General features: G+C 49.8%; 7 protein-coding genes across 7 annotated transcripts; 4 read left to right on the forward strand and 3 right to left on the reverse strand.

Moving 5' to 3' along the window:
- Positions 1-890: 890 nt before the first annotated feature.
- On the forward strand, positions 891-3740 carry EI90DRAFT_3060786 (uncharacterized protein). Its single transcript, XM_039060518.1, has 6 exons — positions 891-1405; positions 1450-1602; positions 1803-1920; positions 1990-2017; positions 2132-2398; positions 2490-3740. The coding sequence occupies exons 1-6, from the start codon at positions 1293-1295 to the stop codon at positions 3455-3457; spliced, it is 1647 nt and encodes a 548-aa protein (XP_038915539.1). The 5' UTR covers positions 891-1292; the 3' UTR covers positions 3458-3740.
- A 474-nt stretch (positions 3741-4214) lies between these two features.
- Positions 4215-4488, reverse strand: EI90DRAFT_2893867 (uncharacterized protein; the record flags this gene model as incomplete). The annotated part of the gene is made up of 2 exons (XM_039054005.1): positions 4215-4354; positions 4452-4488. Coding segments are annotated over 2 exons (177 nt in total), but the record flags the coding sequence as incomplete, so codon positions are not given.
- Positions 4489-4763: 275 nt separating this feature from the next.
- EI90DRAFT_1194937 (uncharacterized protein) lies at positions 4764-6107 on the reverse strand. The gene has a single exon (XM_039051570.1). The coding sequence runs from the start codon at positions 5875-5877 to the stop codon at positions 4960-4962; it is 918 nt and encodes a 305-aa protein (XP_038915541.1). The 5' UTR covers positions 5878-6107; the 3' UTR covers positions 4764-4959.
- Positions 6108-6337: 230 nt separating this feature from the next.
- On the forward strand, positions 6338-7146 carry EI90DRAFT_2922344 (uncharacterized protein; the record flags this gene model as incomplete). The annotated part of the gene is made up of 3 exons (XM_039054796.1): positions 6338-6407; positions 6474-6854; positions 6917-7146. 3 exons carry the CDS (start codon positions 6338-6340, stop codon positions 7144-7146), a joined length of 681 nt encoding a protein of 226 aa, XP_038915542.1.
- Positions 7147-7881: 735 nt separating this feature from the next.
- EI90DRAFT_3060806 (uncharacterized protein) lies at positions 7882-10740 on the forward strand. Its single transcript, XM_039060519.1, has 6 exons — positions 7882-8030; positions 8098-8679; positions 8740-8828; positions 8883-9209; positions 9242-9408; positions 9469-10740. Exons 2-6 carry the CDS (start codon positions 8225-8227, stop codon positions 10309-10311), a joined length of 1881 nt encoding a protein of 626 aa, XP_038915543.1. The 5' UTR covers positions 7882-8030; positions 8098-8224; the 3' UTR covers positions 10312-10740.
- On the reverse strand, positions 10213-13968 carry EI90DRAFT_3060807 (uncharacterized protein). Its single transcript, XM_039060520.1, has 13 exons — positions 13591-13968; positions 13411-13540; positions 13300-13353; positions 13203-13237; positions 13107-13167; positions 12897-12987; positions 12839-12870; positions 12671-12789; positions 12600-12620; positions 12164-12551; positions 12044-12113; positions 10717-11988; positions 10213-10696 (listed from the first exon to the last, which is right to left on the reverse strand). The coding sequence occupies exons 1-13, from the start codon at positions 13741-13743 to the stop codon at positions 10675-10677; spliced, it is 2448 nt and encodes an 815-aa protein (XP_038915544.1). The 5' UTR covers positions 13744-13968; the 3' UTR covers positions 10213-10674.
- A 478-nt stretch (positions 13969-14446) lies between these two features.
- Positions 14447-16175, forward strand: EI90DRAFT_3060812 (uncharacterized protein). The gene is made up of 5 exons (XM_039060521.1): positions 14447-14535; positions 14606-14865; positions 14892-14978; positions 15219-15504; positions 15585-16175. Exons 2-5 carry the CDS (start codon positions 14665-14667, stop codon positions 16031-16033), a joined length of 1023 nt encoding a protein of 340 aa, XP_038915545.1. The 5' UTR covers positions 14447-14535; positions 14606-14664; the 3' UTR covers positions 16034-16175.
- The last annotated feature ends 2013 nt before the right edge of the window (positions 16176-18188 follow it).

Genomic DNA, 18188 nt, shown 5'->3' on the forward strand with positions numbered 1-18188 from the left:
AATATCCGGGTTGGGCTCGTTGCCAAAAAACCGAGTTTCCTTGGTCAGCTGAAGGGACGGATGGGCAATAAGCGCCGATTGAGACTAAGAATTGTTAAGGGCTTGGGCCCCGAGAATCTGGGATGAGTGGTGGAAACAGGACGAGATCATGGTGTAGTAATACGTTGGTACATAAGGAAGGCGATCGTCACGCCAGCACGCTGTCACGGATGTACACGTTGAACCCACTTGCAAACTACTATTTTTCAATTCTTTTGGTGGCAGATCTGTGATGGTTTTGGGAGACAGATTAGATGCGGTCTAGTTCTATCTGGATTTCGGTTGTTTTGTATGAAAATGTATTTGCATATATCGTATGCAACCCTCCCCAATAATTATGCGTATTCGGCATTCGGAAATGCCTCACGGATGAGGGTCATTGGCAATTTGATTAGGCCTCATCCCCCCCGATGAAGTTGCGCATTCCCTAGGGGTTCGTCCGGCTGCATTACAGCAAGGCCTGCAAAAGTCATGAGTCGCAGGGGAGGGGGAGGGGAGGGGGGGTCAAAACCCCAAAAATCACATATACATTCGTGAAATCAAACACGAATTGGACCCAAAAGAAGGTGAACACGCACGCGCGTTTTACGGGGTTCTTGTATGTCAGTCAGGGCTTGTCTCGCGTGGAACTGGCAGGACCACGAACACTATTCGTGTTTTGCTGACACGCGCGCGAGCTTAGTTCGTGTTTTGTGAACGGGGCAGCTTTCAAGCTTGATCATCACGGAATGATGTAATAGATCAGTGATTAAAAAAATCAAAGTATAAGGTTGTTTACGACGAGGACGGTTATCTCACGCCCTTGCTTCGATAGTATCAAGGACCTTGATGGGCGGCCACTGTGTTCGGGCGTGTACACGCCCCTTGCAACGGGAAATCCTGCCTGTTCAGCATATCCTGATGTGGCAAAACAGGCTGTTCCTCCTAAAGTTTAGTCCCTAACCATTTATTGAGCTACGTTCATTATAGTAGCTTACGCCAGGCAATCACATTCCGCTGCCACAACGACAATTCATAGGTACACGCTCCTTTTTCTTTGCTTTTTTTTTTTCTCTTCTCTTTCCCTGTCTCCACTTTCACTCCCCCCCCCTCCCCTCTAACCCTTCCTCTCTCTCAAGCCTCTCCTACACGTTGCTCATTACGCGTTTCGACCTCAACTCGGACTTTCTTGCACCAAAACACACATTCTGGACGAAACTAATCCCTTCCCCCTTGTGCCTCGGCGCTAAACTCTACGCTTTCACATTCCTATAATGAGTTCTCAATCCTGGGCTTCGCTGTCGGGCTATCGAGCTCTTTCATTCCCTCATCAAGGTCTTCCGAGCGTCCAGGACATCCTTTCCCCCAATGACGCCACTGCACCTTGGTTCAGGACCACCGCTATCGTCGACCATCTTTCGCCACTCACAGCGGTGGGACCGTCATGACGCCATCAATGGGCTATCTTCACTCTTCTGGAATGCCAACCGTAGACAATGTGCATCATTCCCAGCAAGGGAGTCAACTTCCTCATGGCATGGACGCAAGCGCGCATCAACTCCGATACCGGGCTCTCAGTCTAACGTGTTTCATACCTCGCCGTCTGACCATTCCTCGGGCTTCAATTCCCCATACCACATTACAGCTTAAATGTAACTGGAAACGTAACGGCTGCTGCTGCTGCTGTTGCTGCGCTACTCTCTTGACTCAAATTCCCGCAACATCTCCTGCTGCGGTCCTAGACGCTAATACGGGTGTCGAAAATACGGGAAACAACTGTGCAGCCTAGAACGAGCTCCAACGAAGCACTCTAAACGAATGGATAGACGAGGTCCTCGCGAGCGCCCGTACACGTGTATGGGGTGTGACGCTACATTCGATAGACCTAGCTCGCTCCGCACAGTACGTTGGACTCTCATTCAAAATAACCTTGCTGCCATGCTAACGTGCTTATTTCCCTGCTCGTGTTAGCACATGTTATCTCACACAGGCGAGAAGCGTACGTCTTGAGTGGAGATCCTGTTGTGATCTGCATGCTCAACCGTTTCCTTTCTTTTCTTTTTTTGTCAAATCCCTTTACATGCATCGACTTGCTGTGTGGCCGATCACCTAGCGCATCAATGTGCGCAGTGCCAAAGGCGATTCTCAGTACTCAGTAACCTAAAACGCCACCAGATAACATGTGGACGCACTCGGCGTAGAAACTTGGCTCCGTCTCCGGATCCTCGTGACAATGGTCGAAGTTCGGAAGAAGGGCCGGCCTTACGGGGAGAGCAACAACAGCAGCAGCAGCAGCAGCAGCAGACTTTAAGCGCACGAGGACCCCAACAGGTCTCACCTTCTCCTGATTCTCAATCAGGAATGCAGTTCCCAACTTTAGGTGAGAGCAACCAAACTAAAAACTCCATTCACGTGGAAGGAAGCATGGTTACTGATGGATAAAGGCAACGTGCCTCCTTGTTCCCTTCAAGACGATGTACAAAGTCGAATAGGAGCAAATATGAACGAGCCGCCACGGGCGAGTCCCTATCCTACTCATCCATCCATCCTCACTTTCCATCCCAGTGGTGACACGGATCCACTTATGAGGCCATCTTTTAATCAGTACAATTCCAGTCCCACCATCTCTTCGCATTCTTCCGATGCTGCAAGCACCCTGTCAGCCGCAACGTCCATCCCTGTCAACCATCCATCGGCGCATATCGGTCCATCAGCTCCACTTCCGCCACGCTCTCAACTCGCCCATTCTGGACTAGCGCACACACCAGCAGTGCACCATCGTTCACCTGACCCTACTTCGCCTAGCGGCGTGATAACCAATAACCCTTATCTCCTCGGAACCGAACACTCCTTATCTGGATCTGTCACGAATGACCATCAGCCGACATCGTCGGCATCAATCCAAAGTAGCAATAGCAACAGTAACAACCTCTATAACGCTCATATCCTTTCACCAACACCTCCTACTCCGCCATCGACAAACGTCAGGTCTCCTAGAAGACGTTACACACGTGCAAGGCCAAGACCTTGGCTTCCTGCTTCTCTTTCTTGTATGACGAACATCCATGAACTCCTTAATACGGCTCATTCGAAGAGTGCCGTTTCCAAAGCTGTGAACACCCTCAAACGTGTCCAAACGCAATTCGCTTCGATTCTTTGTGCACCTTTAAGACCTGTGGTGCCGTGGAGTGGGAATGGGAATGGGGGTGTGGGTATGAGCGTGCCAGATGGCGGTGGCGGTGGCGGGGGTGGCGGTGGTGGTGGTGGGTATGGTGGATGGAACTTGGAAGAGAGGAACAGTTATGCGCCTGGTGCCCCTCGTGAACCATACCATCCCAGGGAATGGAGGGATGGTGTGTCGACGTTACCCGGACCGAGGCCTTTGGCTCCGGAAGAACTTGCAAGGCAAAGTAAGAAAGGAGCCAAGCTTGGTCATTGAGTTTGGTTTGTTTGTTTGTTTTCTTTTGATGATGATGAGCATGTTTTCAGACTGATTCACTATCTTCTCGTGCATGAATGAGGGAGGAGGCTGTTCTTGTTCCTTTGTTTGTTTGTTTGTTTGTTTTTTCCTGCCCTTCAATGTGTGTGTGGTTTACCATTATCTCTTTTCCTTACCTACGAACGCACTTGGATAAATGATTGATGGAAAGAAACTTTTGGAGCTTGATATTGAACTACTTTTTTTCGATCGAGAGGGGTCTCGTATACGTCATCGACCAAGGACCACGAGTCTTTGTACCATTATAGTACTAACTAGATTGGCATTCGAGATGTTAATCGATACAATCGGCTAAATGAATCGGGCAACGCGAGATCTAAAGAGTGAAAGCAATAGGCAAGGCAGCAGGGCAACCAGCCCCCCTCCCCCAACACTCCCCACCTTCCCAACTCCGTTACTGAAAAGAGAAATTCAAAGTTGTATTTGTCTATTTGACAATTGCACAGACGACAACTCAATCGTCACCATCGGACTCTTGATCCTCATCGTCATCATCGATATCCATACCTCGATTCTCCGATCTTGATCTCATGGCCCTCTCACCACCCAAGGCACCCGAACGAGAACCTGCAACACCCCCGGAAGACGCTCGAACTGGGACACTAGCAGCATTCCCGCTCCCACTCCCACTCCCACTCGCTTGTCCTGATGATGTCCCTGGTTGTTGGTCAATCCCTAATGCACGTCTCCCCTTCAGAACGACCATTTCTCTCAACCATTCATTCTCCTTACGAAGCTCCCCAGCTTCTTTCTCCAAATCTTCTGCTCGTCCAGTCAAATCTTGGATATTCCGTTCAAGATTCAATGTACGTTGTTTCTTCTTGGTTCGGAATCGCGCTGGAAAAAAAAACAAACAAACAAATGTCGGATGGATGAAATAAAAGGAAGGTAGGATTAGAAAGGGATTAGAATTTGAAAACAGATGGTCACGTACCGCTAGCAGCAGTATTCCGTCGTCTTTTTTCGTCAGCGATAGCAGCCGCTTCAGCGAGGTCATCCTCTTCAGGGCCCGAATCTGAGTGTGAGTGCGGCGCGGGAGCCGTGCCCTGAACGAGTGGGACCGAACTGGGCCCGGTCCCTGGGGGACCGCTAAAACTAAGGGTGGACGACGAGACGGGTGATGGTTGTGATGGTGGCGAATTTGAAAAGCTTCGTGGTAGACCCTGAGCCGTCGTGAATTGAGGAAGCGAACTGGAACCGGATGCATGCCCAGTGGGAGAGTGAGGGACCAATGGCGTTGTGAGAAGATTTCCCGAGCTTGCTTGTTGTTGGGCGGGATTGAAAAGTCCAGTGGGTGGTAAGAGTGGCTGGCCAAAGGAGGCGTACAAGGTCGACAGGTCGGGTGGGGGGTTCGCGAAGCCTGATGGGTGATTCGGCAGACCCGAAGGTAGGGTAGGATGCGAAGATTGGGCCAAAACTAGAGAGTGTGTGATGGGATCATTTCAATCCTGTGGGAGAACGGATAGGAATGTATTATCAAGCGTACATTGAGGTGTGTTAGATCCGGGGTTAACGATGGGAGGCAACATCCGCTGTAAAGAATGAGGCTGAGGCTGAGGGTGAATCGAAGATGATTGGTGAGTGTGGTGAATTGATTGCTGTTGCTGCTGAGCGCCAAGCAATAAAATTTGATAATGGGCATTGATTACGACTTGCTGTTGTTCTGGCGATAAATGCGCCAGGTCAAAGGGAGGAAAATACAGAGACGTAGGAGCTGCTTGGGGAGCGGTAGGAAAGCCAGGTTGAGCAAAGGGACCTGTAACTGTGGGCGCGTTTGCAGGATAAGTATCAGACGGAGCGAACGAGGTGGGTGGGGACGGGTGACCGTGACTTGTCGAGTATTGAATCGGAACACCCCGTCTTGGGCTTGTACCTCGTGCGGCTACGCCGGGATCACCGACACTGGTATTACGCGATGATGTTGACCCTGATTGGGTATACTGAGGATTTCCCACTGAGCGCCTTGGCTGACCCCGGCCAGATTGTCCCGCTCCAGGGGGTGGATCATTAGGCAACCTCGAATTCATCTGCATGGCGCTGTGAGGCTGGTAATATTGGGTGGGGGAGAAAAAGTATCTGCTTACTGACGACTTAAGTCGATGTTCCAACGGAGGAACTTCGTACCAATCCTCTCTTTTGACCGATCCAGCCCTGTCAACAGACTTAAGAGGATTAATTTCGGGAGACGAAGAATGGTGCAATTCGTCGCGAGTTCTTAATTTTGAATTCTTGGAAGGGCCGAGCACGCTTTTCTCCCCATGCAGCGAATCTGATCCCACGCGCACACGTGTGGATCTTCGGCGCGGAATGGGCGGCACGGAAGGTTTTGGGGAGGGTGTTGATCGACCAGATATTGTCATTAGCTCTCCAAAAGGTGGATGACAGCCTGAGGTTTCACCGAAAAAAAAGTCGTGTTTAAATTGAGGTCCCGAGAAGATGCAACAAGGGCGGGCCTGCGAGTATTTATGGACACGGCAGAAGATCCGTCCGAGAATCAGGTTGGAGGTTAGAGACAGGGTGCGAGGCGGAGCCGTTGCCGACACACAAAGACGAGAAGATGCACCTATAGATAGTGGTTGTCTCAGAACCCTCCCTTAAGAGAATCAGTGAAGCCATTGGCAGCAGCATGGCGTCAATCCGACGAATAGGATGGCGCTGAAATGTCGCCACTTGGCAAAAATATTGCGACAGATCCTTATGTAAGCAAGTCGTTCGCATGAGAATATTGTTGTTGCACGTGGAGGCGATCCCAGGCGGAGTTCGAGATTTGCTCAACGCCGTAGATCGACGAGAGTGAAGCACTTGAGTGGTTAAACGGACATGCAGCCTCCTGGCCACTTCATTCTATTTGGCTCAACAGGCCCTTCGGGGTTGAAGATCATCGAGCTAGGTAATGACGTCGGAGATATTGAATGCTGATGACATTCACCTCACACTCTTTTGCTTTCATCCAAAGCTCTTTCTCGAGGAAATTATCTCACACTTTACGTGCGGTCCCCTGACAAGCTTCCTGAAGATGTACGAAACTCCCCTTTGGTCCGCGTCGTAGTCGGACAATTGGATGACGAGGCCGCACTGGAGTCGTGCTTTTCGAAACTGGAAGATTTCCCTGTAGTGAAGGGCATCATCTCCGTGCTTGGCGCAAAGGTTGGCCAGCCACAGGGAAACCCTATCACGAAAGGATACGAAATCATATTCAAACTGATGAAAATGCATGATATAAAAAATATCGTACTTCTTTCAACCGTGTCTGTAAAATCGCCCAAGGATCATTTCTCACTCGTTCGTGAGTCCCTTGTAGCAGGCATAAAACTCATAGGTCATTCGGCTTGGGAAGGTATAACTGTTCCGCTCACTTGCCCAAGAGAGTGGGATGCTAACCTCCCAACCCCCTGATAGACGTGGTGGCGACCGGAGAGCTCGTGCATTCGGAGGCATCGGATGGTCTGAACGTGACGTTGGCGCGAGTTCCAACGTTGAACGATTCCAAAGGAGGTTCATTGAAGGTAGGATTTGTAGGAGATCGGTATGTAGGATGGTTGCTTTCGAGGAATGACCTAGCGACGTTCTTTGTCGGAGAGGCCGAAAAACCCGAGTGGGCGGGGGAAATTCCACTTCTGAGCTCTTGAAAAATTTGTGTGGCGGATCTGTTCCGCCCCCTCGTGATTACGTGGCAGTGCTGCTTTCTCATTGAGGTGCTTGGGAAAAGCGATAGAGCTCATTGTACTCAACCCACATTTTGCAAGCCAGTAGTACTACTATTATGCCTGCTTGCCTTCCGGTGATCAATTTCTGAAGTGCAATCGATCGCCAAAGATCTTGTATTGAGGAGACTCCAAGTATGGTAATCTCCTACTCGGACATGTCTTTACCATCCCATTGCCACCATCTCACTCTCATCAGCTAAAATTCCGACATCGAGGGCACAAATCGCTGTACGTCTCATCACTACACTTCTTCACAATTCGTCCACATGCTTGAATCATTATTACTGTTATTCAGAAGGTACGTATTAAATATCTCGCGACACCCACCCACAGCTGCATGCTCGAATCCCTGACAATGAAAAAAGCGAAAAAAAACGTACCGAGATTGAAGGTTCATTGTGATTTCATGGTGCGGTGTCCCTCCACAGCGTTCTGCAGCGGATAGGAAGGCTGTTAACTTTACAAAAGTCTATGAAAAAGTTTCGTCATACGTCCCATCTTCGCAGTACGGACTCTTCTTCGTGAACCAGGGAAACTGCATTACCGAATGACTGCACGATTCCTTTTAATGATGCCTCCAAGAACGGGCTGAAATCCTGCTTCCAAAAACGCGACCGTATCGACGTGACCAGTCTCCTGTGAAGGACTAAATGTAGCGAACGCGATAACAAATGACAAAAAAATAGACCTTCCGACCTGAAGATCACCTTTGCATACATGATCTAGGTGGGAGGACCTAGCGCACAGGGGATTCTCAATACGTGATAAGGCACTGTATAATTTTCATAGCCTCGGCCCGTTGTCAAGTAAGCGTTGAACAGCCACTCATACAGTAATAAATCCTGTCAATGACAAAGTTGACACATTTGGCAGGCACCGGCAGTGTCACGACTCTCCGCAAGCATGCCTCTCTATGTTATGTTGAGCAGGAGAGCAACTATGAAACAGCGAACTTGAAGCTGAACCGAGGCACGCGGGAACGGCGGCCGAACAGCAAGTGATGACTCACCAAATTGAACGAAGGAAGGCCATTAATTCTCCTCATGATCAAATCCGGGTGATTTCGCTTTTGTTCCGAGTATCTATTCTGAATACCGTTTGCCCTGCCAGTGCGCTCTCACGAGCCGCCCGCCCGAAGGCTGTGAGTGAAATAGCCAACGACGACTACTACGGAAAAACGACACCGTTGAGGATGCTGCTGGACTCGATATTAACTCTTCGAGCATTGATCAGCCATTTTTCCCCGTGGCAGCGTCCTTTCGAACTGCTTGGGCAACCAGGTCTTCGAACTTCCCAGCCGCAAGACATCTCTTCGCCGCCAAAACGCATAGCCGTCGTGGGTGCCGGAACGGCAGGTCTCTCGTTCCTTAAAGTCAGCCTGGGGTACCAGCGAGAGCGTGATGTCAACTGGGAAGTTGTCCTGTACGAACAGCGCCACGATATAGGTGGCGTATGGTATGTGGTGGCGTTTTTCTTCAGTTGTCATGCATGTAGTGTTGATCGTATGAACTACAGGCTTGAGCAAGTGGTCAAGCCTGAGCCCCCTCTTCTACCAGAGACTCCGCTTTACCCCAACCTTCGTACGAATTCGCCGCACCCCGTTAGTGAGTATGCACCCCTCCCATCATTCTATCGTCGCTCTACCTCGTCAATTTTAGATACCTTTCCGAACTTCCCATTCCCCGCCGAACTGGACTTATTTCCTGGCGCGCAGTCCTTGTACCAGTACCACAAAGATGTCGTCGCGCACTACAACCTTACTGGCTCGATTCATTTGCGGCATAATGTCACTACCGCTCGCTGGTTTGGTAATGCTACCCATGGCCATTGGGGACTTACCATCCAAAGACCACGAAAAACTTGCCCATCCGGGACTATGCAGAATCCCACCCATTTTTGGTGCTCAGTCTTACAGGGCTCAGAACACGATTTGGAGACTATATACGAAAACTTCGATCACCTCATCGTGGCACCGGTCAAAACCGGTACCCTCTTGTGGATAACTTTCCCGGAAGAGATGACTGGCTATTGAAAACTGATCCTGAGTCTCCGTTCCGGAGAGACATACGACATTCTATCTACTTCAACGGCCCAGAACCTTACGTAAATCGCACTGTTCTTATCGCCGGGGGTAGTGTTAGTGGCATGGATATTGGGAACCACATTACCCCATTCGCTGCCAAGGTACACCACTTCTATTTTGTCTCCGTTTTGCCTTGGCATAATTAATCGTGTTGGCGATAGGCATACATTGCACGATCGGCAGGGATGAAAGGCGACCCGTCGAACCATTTCCTTATTCCAAAGCCTCGATTGTCACACTTCGATCGTGATGCCATTTATTTTGAAGATGGATCCTCCGTGACAGATGTTGATAGCGTTATCCTTGCAACTGGATACCGCTATATCGTGCCGTTTCTGATTGCTGGAAATGCACTTGTTATCGACCCCAATGCAAGATCACACAACACTTCACACATCCATCCGCCCCCTCTTCTACGGCTCACGAGCAACGGAAAATACATGCATCCTCTTTACAAACATACGATGAGTTTGAGCTCCTATTTCCCTCCTAGCTCTCTTTTTGTCTTTGCACTGCCGAGGATTCCTCCACCTGCGCTCGGAGATTCTGCTCAAGCTATTTTCGCTACCCGGGTTATCGCCGACCCATCTCTCGTTGCCAACAGAATTTCACTCCTTCGGGAATTGGAGGAGGATGAGGAACGTCTTCGACGGGCAGGATATGATCCCGATAAGCGAGCACATACGCTCGTCGATCTTGGCGATCTTGGCCAAGCGTCGAACCTCTGGATGGAGAGCCTTATAGATTTCCTCAAGGAGAGGAACGTCACTGGACTACCATTGCCTGGAAGTGGTGGTCGGTACGTCGATGATTGGCGGAGAAAGCATGGGGATTTGCGTGCGCTTGTCGGAATGTTGTTCACTTGGAGGGAGGTCGAGAAACGTGGTGAATCGGAAAAGCTGCTCGCTGGGAGGAGGACAGAGAAAGATTGGGCTGAACTGCTTGACTATCTGGAGACACATCCGTTGCCTCCTACTCCCATCGAGGTTGATCCAAAAGTTTAATGAGACGTTGCGTCACAGCTCAATGCCTCAGCACGATATTACAATCTGTTCAGGTCAGTGCGCATTTGGGTTTGTAGACGGGCGCCTTGGTCAACTCATGATCGTGGAAAATTTAATTCGAGGGCTGGTATCATACCACTGGCACATAAGGTCCCATTCTCCTTTGTGCGATTCGAAGCACTAGTTATGCATTCTCCTTGGCCGATGAGCTAAAGCTGAATGGAGCTAGCTGTTGCATCTTTCGATAGTTGCAACACATCGGAGAATAAGAACATCATAATTGCCAAAGTACATTCAAGTCCTAAGTGTATGCATTGAAAGTCAATCAGCTAGGGATGCGGAGTCCTAGACAGTTTTTCGATCCTAGAGATGAATACCATGATGGCTAAGTCCTGGAGGATCAACGGCACCATGCTCTGCCTACTGGCCTCCTTGCCTTGCCTTGCCTTCTCACCTACATTTGGTTCATCCTTCAAACTGAGTGCATCGTGAGGCATAAGTGAACGCTCTAAAAGTATTTGGTAGGATTCCAGATCCGCCTCTTGAATCTGCTTGAATGTTTTGCATGAGAGGCCTGCCAGCCAGATATCAAAGGTAGTAAACCCGCTGAAATGATGCTGGACCTCAGGCCATTGCCTGAAGACTACAGCAGGTTCTGGAGAAGCCAAGTCAAATACCACTCGGATAACCGGCTTCAGATCCGCCGCTTCTGGCTTCGGAATCACACTTGGCCCTGGGGCCATCTTCCTTTTCTTTTTCTTGGGCTCCGCCAGCTCTGTGATATTCGGCTCCCCTGAAGCCTCAGCAAAGTCGGAGTCGGAGGTGGAGAATAGTACAGCACGATCCATCGTATCAAACAATGACGATTTGAGTGTTGCCTTGTAAGTCGGCGCATTCTTCACCTGGATGACCATGGCCGTCATAGAATCTGGGCAAAGATTTCGTGTCGTGTGACAAATGGGCAAAACAATATCAATGCCTTCTTGATTAGTCGCACACAATATCATCGCCCCACGCGTAACAAATTTCCACAGATGGTTGCTTGAGATCATCTCCTGTGTCTCGATCTTGATGACATGGTTAAACCACATGCCGTAGTCCTTGAATATCGCCTGGAATGTGTTGTCGCGATTCTTGGGCCCATCCTTCACGAGCCAAGATGTCGGGCTGGATTGAAGGAGCATCTCATAGTTCCACGTCGGAAGTAAGGCCTCCATGAAGTTGGCCACAGACACCCATCTTCTACCACTAATTTCCCGTGCTGCGTCGTATGTTTGCATGATCAGCAGAGTCGCAATTAGCTCACCACGCCGCCCACGGTCGATGCAGTTCAGATCCGAATGGTTCGCCAAATGGTGCACTGCGTTCCTATGCGTATCCCTCATGAGTTCATAGGCAGCCTCAGCCAGAAGTGGTTCGGACCCAGGAATGGTAATCAATTCCTCGAATCCAGCAGTCGCTGAGAGGCAGAGTCGCATATGCCGTTCAACCTGGACACAGCTTACAGCGTGGGCTGAAACGTCTGTGTTGAACTCCAGCGCTAAACGTACGGAGAGGCAGGCAAGGGCACCAGCCGAATTGTCGTCCCTCAGCTCATTTGGCCCGTTCAGCAGCTTCTGCCTCGCAGAATCCAGAATCGCTAGCTCATCTGGGAACTTATCCCAATAAGACCCGAATCTACTCGAGGTGGTAAGAAAGCGGCTCTCTGAAGGGATGACTGGGGTGAACATACAATGGGCGTCCGAGATGGGAAATCCAATCGGTTTCTACCACTCTGTGTATCGTAACGGTATCCTTCAATGCTGGGTACGCAAGATCGTCGAAACTGATTTCGGAAATCGGATTCAGGGACGGTTGTCGGGTTCTCTGACCCGAGCTGAAGGATCAGAACGGATCTCTGGGGAGAATTTATTGAAGCGCCCCGCTGTCGAAAGAAAGATTGAGAATATTGGGAAGTCCTGGATTTGTCGTAGAGTTCGACGCAACTCTGAGAACAGATTCCAGTCTGTTTGACGTGGGTTATCAGTGAGGGCATGAGCCTCGTCGAAAGCGAGGACCACCAGAGGTCGTCGTGGGCCATGATTCGATTCCAAAATCTTATGTTCATCTATGAAGCGACAGAGGCTTTCGCCTGCATCGAGTGGGCCCTTTCCTGCCTCTTGCAGGCCCTTGCCTCCCATAACGTACCATCCATATTGCCGTTCTGCTTCGTCCTTGACCCATGTGCTGCCTTGCACAAACTCGAGAAAACGTCATTCTCACAAAAACGGTGAAGGACAGGAATTTACCTCATCGGCCAACTTGATTACCTCATCGTAGAAAGTGTTTCGATGGGTACCCGAAGCATGATATAATTGACCGTAGTCATATGCTCGCGGAAGGCAGATGCCAGCCTCCTCTGGCGATCTACAACCAATGGCATATAGTCCTGCAGCTTTTCTTTTGACGATTCCCAATTTAAACTTGGTAACTCCATATCTGCAAAGCCATTAGCAAATAATCCGATGAGGGGTCGGAAGATAATCACCTTGTTTCTCTGACACGATGGTCTTCAGTGTTCTGAGAGTGACCACTAAGAGAGAAACAAGAATCCCCGTAACCTCTTCTGAACGGTATCCCTATTGCGTATCTGAGAAACAAGCCAATCACGGAGTTTCATATCGGGAGGAGGCATTCCTATGGAAGTCGGATTAAGCCATACTTATAAAGAAAAGGCAGAACGAAGGACCTTTGATTCCCGGACGTAAAACACATAGGCACCGTTATAATTTCCTTGCCAAGCTCGTCCACCATACGAGACTTGCCGGTTCCAGATGAATTTATGATAGTCGTTAGCCTAGCATAAGGAGTTTTATCCTTGGAAAGGTCATCCGCATAGTTTCGAAAAGCACATTTGCGAGGTCGCCTTTGAATTCACCGCTCCATGCTGTGTGGTGGCTGTTGTCCGAGTCAGAGGGGGTCAACAAAAGGATTGAATTCACTGCGCACCCAAAGCTGAGTTCGAAGTGTAAATTAACTCAGCCTCAGATTTCAGAAAAGCCTCTTAAGACAGAATATGATAACCAAGTGCTTGGCATCAAAAGGTAGAAGGCAATGCACCATGTTTAAATAAATCACTCCAGGGAACCTGGTTGTTCGCCATACTGAAAAGCAACTTGACAAGTTCCAGCTCTTCATTGCTCCCAGGCTTGACATAAGCATCGAATTCGGTCTCATTTCTAAGACGGCCCTTTAAGTTTGGATCAGTGGCAAGAGCCCGGTGGACAGTGAACCAGGCACGGCCAGGTTTCGCCGAACCCGATCGACATTGTCATCGGGTTGAAAGCTTCGCCAAGGTAATAAGAAGCGTCCTCCAATGCGGTTGGCACTATTAGATGGATGGAGTTCAGGTGAACCCCCAGGCACCTGCTGAGGCCTCTGGCTGGAGGACATGATTTTGGGAGGGAGTTGGGATGGCCCATGACATGCGTGACGCGTAACGGAGGGTCCTCTGTAACTTAGGGTCCTTTTTTCCCATTCTGACCATACGACTGACAGCAGAGATATCTCCGTGTCTTCGCTTTGTAAAGTCCATCTACTTACTACCTAAGGTGTGCTCTTTTTTTTTTAAAGCATAAGGCTTGACATTTGTATGTATAGGAGCTTAATCGCATTTATGACGTTTGTCACGGCAAGGGTGATACAGTCGAGTCCGGCCAACTCCGCTATAGCCTATGCAATAATCACCGGGTGGGGAGCGGCCCAAGGGCAAAACGGGTACAACGATTTAGCGCTTGCGAAAAACGACAGATGCTGGTGGACTCGATATTAACCATCCCAGCCTTGATCGGCCGTTTCTTGTCACTGGCAGGGCAGTACCATCCGTTTGGAGTACCTGGACCTGAGCCGACTCGTTTGCAAGACAGTTCCTCGTCGCCAAAACGCATTGCTGTCGTGGGTGCCGGAACGGCGGGTCTTTCGTTCCTGAAGGTCAGCCAGACTATCAACGGGAGAACGATCATGTCAGCTGGGAAGTTGTCTTGTACGAGCAGCGTCACGATATAGGCGGTGTATGGTATGTTGCAATCCATCATTTTTTTTTCCCAGAGACTTCACAGATGTGATGCATACATTGCTGACTGTAAAAGAACTAACAGGCTCGAACAAAAGGTCAAGCCTGAGCCTCCTCTTATACCAGAGACTGCGCTTTATCCTGACTTCGCACGAATTCGCCTCATCCCATTAGTGAGTTTACACCCCCTCCTGTCATCAACCTATTTCCCACAATTAATGTTTTCATCTCATCCATTTCTAGATACTCATCCCCACCTCCTCTTCCCTCCCGAGCTTGAACTTATTTCCACCCCACAATCCATGTACCAGTACCACAAAGATGTCGCTGCGAACTACAATCTCACTGGCTGGGTTCATTTGCGGCATAATGTCACTGTCGCCCGCTGGTCCGGTAATGCCACCCACGGCCATTGGGAGCTCACCATCCGAAGACCACGAACAAGCCTGCCTGTGACTGCGCAGGAGCCCGCCCGTTTTTGGTACTCGGTCCTGCTGGACCCGGTAGATGAATGGAGACAATATACGAGAAATTCGATCATCTCATCGTGGCCACTGGTCAAAACCGGTACCCTCTTGTGAACGACTTTCCCGGAGAGATGACTGGCTATCGAGCAGTGACCCCAAATCCCCGTTCCGGAGGGATATACGACATTCTATGTACTTTATGGGTCCAGAACCTTATACAAACCGCACCGTCCTCGTCGTCGGTGGTGGTGTCAGTGGCATGGACATTGCGAACCACATTACCCCATTCGTTACCAAGGTACACCATTTCCATTTTTTTTCTTGTCGACTTTTTTTCTGGTATAACTTGTGTTGTTGTGATAGGTATATATCGCACGGTCGTCGGGAAGGAAAGGCGACCCTCGAATCCATTCATTATTCCGAAGCCTCGATTAAGAAACTTTGATCGTGATGCCATTTACTTTGAAGATGGATCCTCTGTGACAGATGTCGATAGCGTTATTCTTGCAACTGGATATCGTCATATTGTTCCCTTTCTGAGTGCGGGAGATGCACTTGTCATCGACCCGAAAGCAAAATCACACAACACTTCACATATCCATCCACCACCTCCTCTGCCACTGACGAGCAACGGGAAATACATGCGCCCTCTTTACAGGCACACGATGAGTTTAAGTTCGCGCTTTCCTCCTAACTCCCTTTTCGTTCTTGGGCTGCCAAGGACTCCTCCACCTGCCTCGCCGATGCTGCCCAAGCTATTTTTGCTACTCGGGTTATCGCCGATCCATCTCTCGTGGCCGACAGAATTTCGCTCCTTCGGGAATTGGAGGAGGACGAGGAACGTCTTCGACGGGCAGGATACGATCCCGATAAACGGGCCCATTCGCTCATTGATTTTACCGGACAATGGCAAGAAGCGAACATCTTCATGGATGGTATCATAGATTTTCTCAAAGAGAAGAACGTCACTGGGCTACCGTTACTTGGAAGTGGTGGTCGGTACGTTGAGGATTGGCGGAGAAGGACCGACGATTTGCCTACACTTATCCAGATGTTTTTCACTTGGAGGGAACTTGAGAAACGTGGTGAAGCGGAAAAGATGGTTGCTGGGAGGAGGACGGAGGAAGATTGGATTGAACTTCTTGATTATATGGCGGCACATCCGTTACCTCCTACCCCCGACGAGTCTGATCTAATCATTTGATCCTTGCAAAAAAAGTCTTCTTAGTACAGTAGATACAATATTAGGGTTTTCAGTGCCTAGTCGCCCGAGAGCTATTGTAATTTTACCATCATAACATTATCGCACTCCCATCTACTTTAGTAGAGGCTGGGATCCTGCCTAGCGCTCCGATGCCTGCTGGGTCAACTCATGATCGAGGAAAATTCAACTCTGGAGTTGTTGGCATCACAGCCACTTGCTCATTGATCTTGTTCGCGCGTCCAGTTGCCGTCTCGGCGATGGTGCTTGGCTAATGGGTTCGTAGTAGAGGTAGAAGCTGCCAACTCAGCCTTTCCTGGCCTGCGCAGCCGTGGGCGACGGGCATCACAGCTCGTGTTCGCATGCTCAAGAACCCGGACTCTGGTTCCACGCTCAAATTTTGTTGGAGAGATGCTCGGCGACTTCAAGTCAGTGGTCACCTCTCTCCGCCGCTCTTTTTGGGACCACTTACTTTGACTCGATATGCTCCAAATGAGCCTATTGCTCGGCAGAAACCTCATGGGCTTGGGCATGTTACATAAGAAAGTTAACGCTGTTGTCGGTGACGGAACGGCCCACTGGACAGAGCTCCTTGAAATTAGTCTCCGAGTTTCAAGGAGACCAGCAGAGGACATTGAGGACACCTACAAGGGCTTTGTCCGGCATTCCTGACGAGGAGCAAACAGAAACAACTCAGGTACTAGGAGGTTTGTCCTTGCGCGGACAACACCTCACTATTGGGGTCATAGTCATATAATAGGTTCTATATCTCCCTCGCAGGTGAATCGTATGGAAGAACATACCTGGGCGTCCTAAGGCGGGCGTTTTAAGAAACAAGGCGTGGGGCTCGAGGGCGTCGTACTACGCGCATGACATGATGCTACCTCGGGCTGCCAGATCGGTGGATCTGCTGGAGTGTCAACAACTGAATGACCAATCATGAACGCTTGAGGCAGCTAGCGGGTTGAAGTTGCGTCTTTCGAACGCTCTATGGCTACAGCAGGAAGGAAGTGAGGGGTGGAAACCATTCCCCGAGAACTTCGTCCGTGGCCATTGAAGTGACTGGTCGCTTAAGGGTCACTTGGCTTCCATCGTTAGATCTTGCTTCAGGCTTGATTTAGTGGTTTCGCACGGATTTAGGCGCCGCAAATCCGCTGCGGAGTTGAGTCCAATACGGACTCGATATTCCGTTCCGTCAAGATGTCATCCACAATTGGCTTGATCTGATTTGATCGCATATATATCGGGAATAACTCGACGATCGACATTTTGGGGAGCGCTTATTGTTACTTAACGTACTATAGCCGCATTTAGTCAGAGTAGTGGACGCGGGCTCCGTACCTCCTTGGTGGAATTTGTGCTCCTGTCGCCATGGCTGGTCCGGGTCGTACTCCTGTATACACTCGTGTCAACATGGCACATCCGGCCCGTCCGTCAATTTGAGGATTTTGGTCAGCGTGGGTCACTGAGAAAATCTGGTTGAAAAAATCCACTCCTATCCGCACCGCTGATCCATCCTCTGCAGTCGATGAGGGAATTTGGTTGGGAAAAAGTCCACTCCTGCTGGCATGGCAGAGTGTGTATTTGGATTTTTAAAAAATGTCCACTCCTGTCAGCACGGCTGCTCCCGCCCTTTCCGTCATTGGTTGGAAAAATTCCTCTCCTGTCAGCATGACTGATCCGTAATTGAGGGAATTTGGTTGAAAAAGTCCACTCCTGTCAGCACGGCCGTCATTAATGTGAGAGGATTTGGGTAAACAAAAAGCATGGCTGGTCCGGTCCCTGCGACATTGAGAGAATTTAGTCAAAAAAGTCTACTCCTGTCAGCGTCCCTCGTCTGGCTATTGTACCATTGAGAGAGTTTGGTTCTTCCTGTCGGTATGGCTGGTCCGGCCTCGACCTCTATATCTTGGGGGCTGGTTACCCTGTACAAGTCACCGCGTGTTTCCTCACTCTCGCACCTCTTGCAGGCTTGCCAAAGATGCTGCTCAAGTCAATCTTGGCACTCCCAACCTTGCTCGGTGATCTTCTGTTATGGGGGTATTCGCTTAGAGTGCCCGAGCAGCAAACTCTCCAAGTCCATCAGTCGCCAAAGCGCGTAGCTGTCATAGGTGCCGGAACCGCAGGTCTCTCGTTCCTCAAAGTCGTCAAAGACTAT

Source organism: Cantharellus anzutake, assembly GCF_015039405.1.
Source record: "Cantharellus anzutake strain C23 chromosome Unknown EI90scaffold_27, whole genome shotgun sequence".
Taxonomy (NCBI): domain Eukaryota; kingdom Fungi; phylum Basidiomycota; class Agaricomycetes; order Cantharellales; family Hydnaceae; genus Cantharellus; species Cantharellus anzutake.

Bases quoted from the DNA above. Each gene is read 5' to 3' on its own strand.
- EI90DRAFT_3060786 (XM_039060518.1), top strand. From the start codon at position 1,293: ATGAGTTCTCAATCCTGGGCTTCGCTGTCGGGCTATCGAGCTCTTTCA. The intron at 1,603-1,802 runs GTGTTTCATACC...ACAACTGTGCAG, and splicing joins TACCGGGCTCTCAGTCTAAC to CCTAGAACGAGCTCCAACGA. The intron at 2,399-2,489 runs GTGAGAGCAACC...GTTCCCTTCAAG, and splicing joins AATGCAGTTCCCAACTTTAG to ACGATGTACAAAGTCGAATA.
- EI90DRAFT_1194937 (XM_039051570.1), bottom strand. From the start codon at position 5,877: ATGACAATATCTGGTCGATCAACACCCTCCCCAAAACCTTCCGTGCCG.
- EI90DRAFT_3060806 (XM_039060519.1), top strand. From the start codon at position 8,225: ATGACTCACCAAATTGAACGAAGGAAGGCCATTAATTCTCCTCATGAT. The intron at 8,680-8,739 runs GTATGTGGTGGC...TATGAACTACAG, and splicing joins CACGATATAGGTGGCGTATG to GCTTGAGCAAGTGGTCAAGC. The intron at 9,210-9,241 runs GTACCCTCTTGT...TTCCCGGAAGAG, and splicing joins CGTGGCACCGGTCAAAACCG to ATGACTGGCTATTGAAAACT.
- EI90DRAFT_3060807 (XM_039060520.1), bottom strand. From the start codon at position 13,743: ATGTCCTCCAGCCAGAGGCCTCAGCAGGTGCCTGGGGGTTCACCTGAA. The intron at 13,541-13,590 runs GTGCCTGGTTCA...CCAAACTTAAAG, and splicing joins GGGTTCGGCGAAACCTGGCC to GGCCGTCTTAGAAATGAGAC. The intron at 12,621-12,670 runs GTCAATTATATC...TTCTACGATGAG, and splicing joins TCCGCGAGCATATGACTACG to GTAATCAAGTTGGCCGATGA.
- EI90DRAFT_3060812 (XM_039060521.1), top strand. From the start codon at position 14,665: ATGTACCAGTACCACAAAGATGTCGCTGCGAACTACAATCTCACTGGC. The intron at 14,866-14,891 runs GTAGATGAATGG...ACAATATACGAG, and splicing joins ACTCGGTCCTGCTGGACCCG to AAATTCGATCATCTCATCGT. The intron at 14,979-15,218 runs GTGACCCCAAAT...GTCGTCGGGAAG, and splicing joins AGATGACTGGCTATCGAGCA to GAAAGGCGACCCTCGAATCC.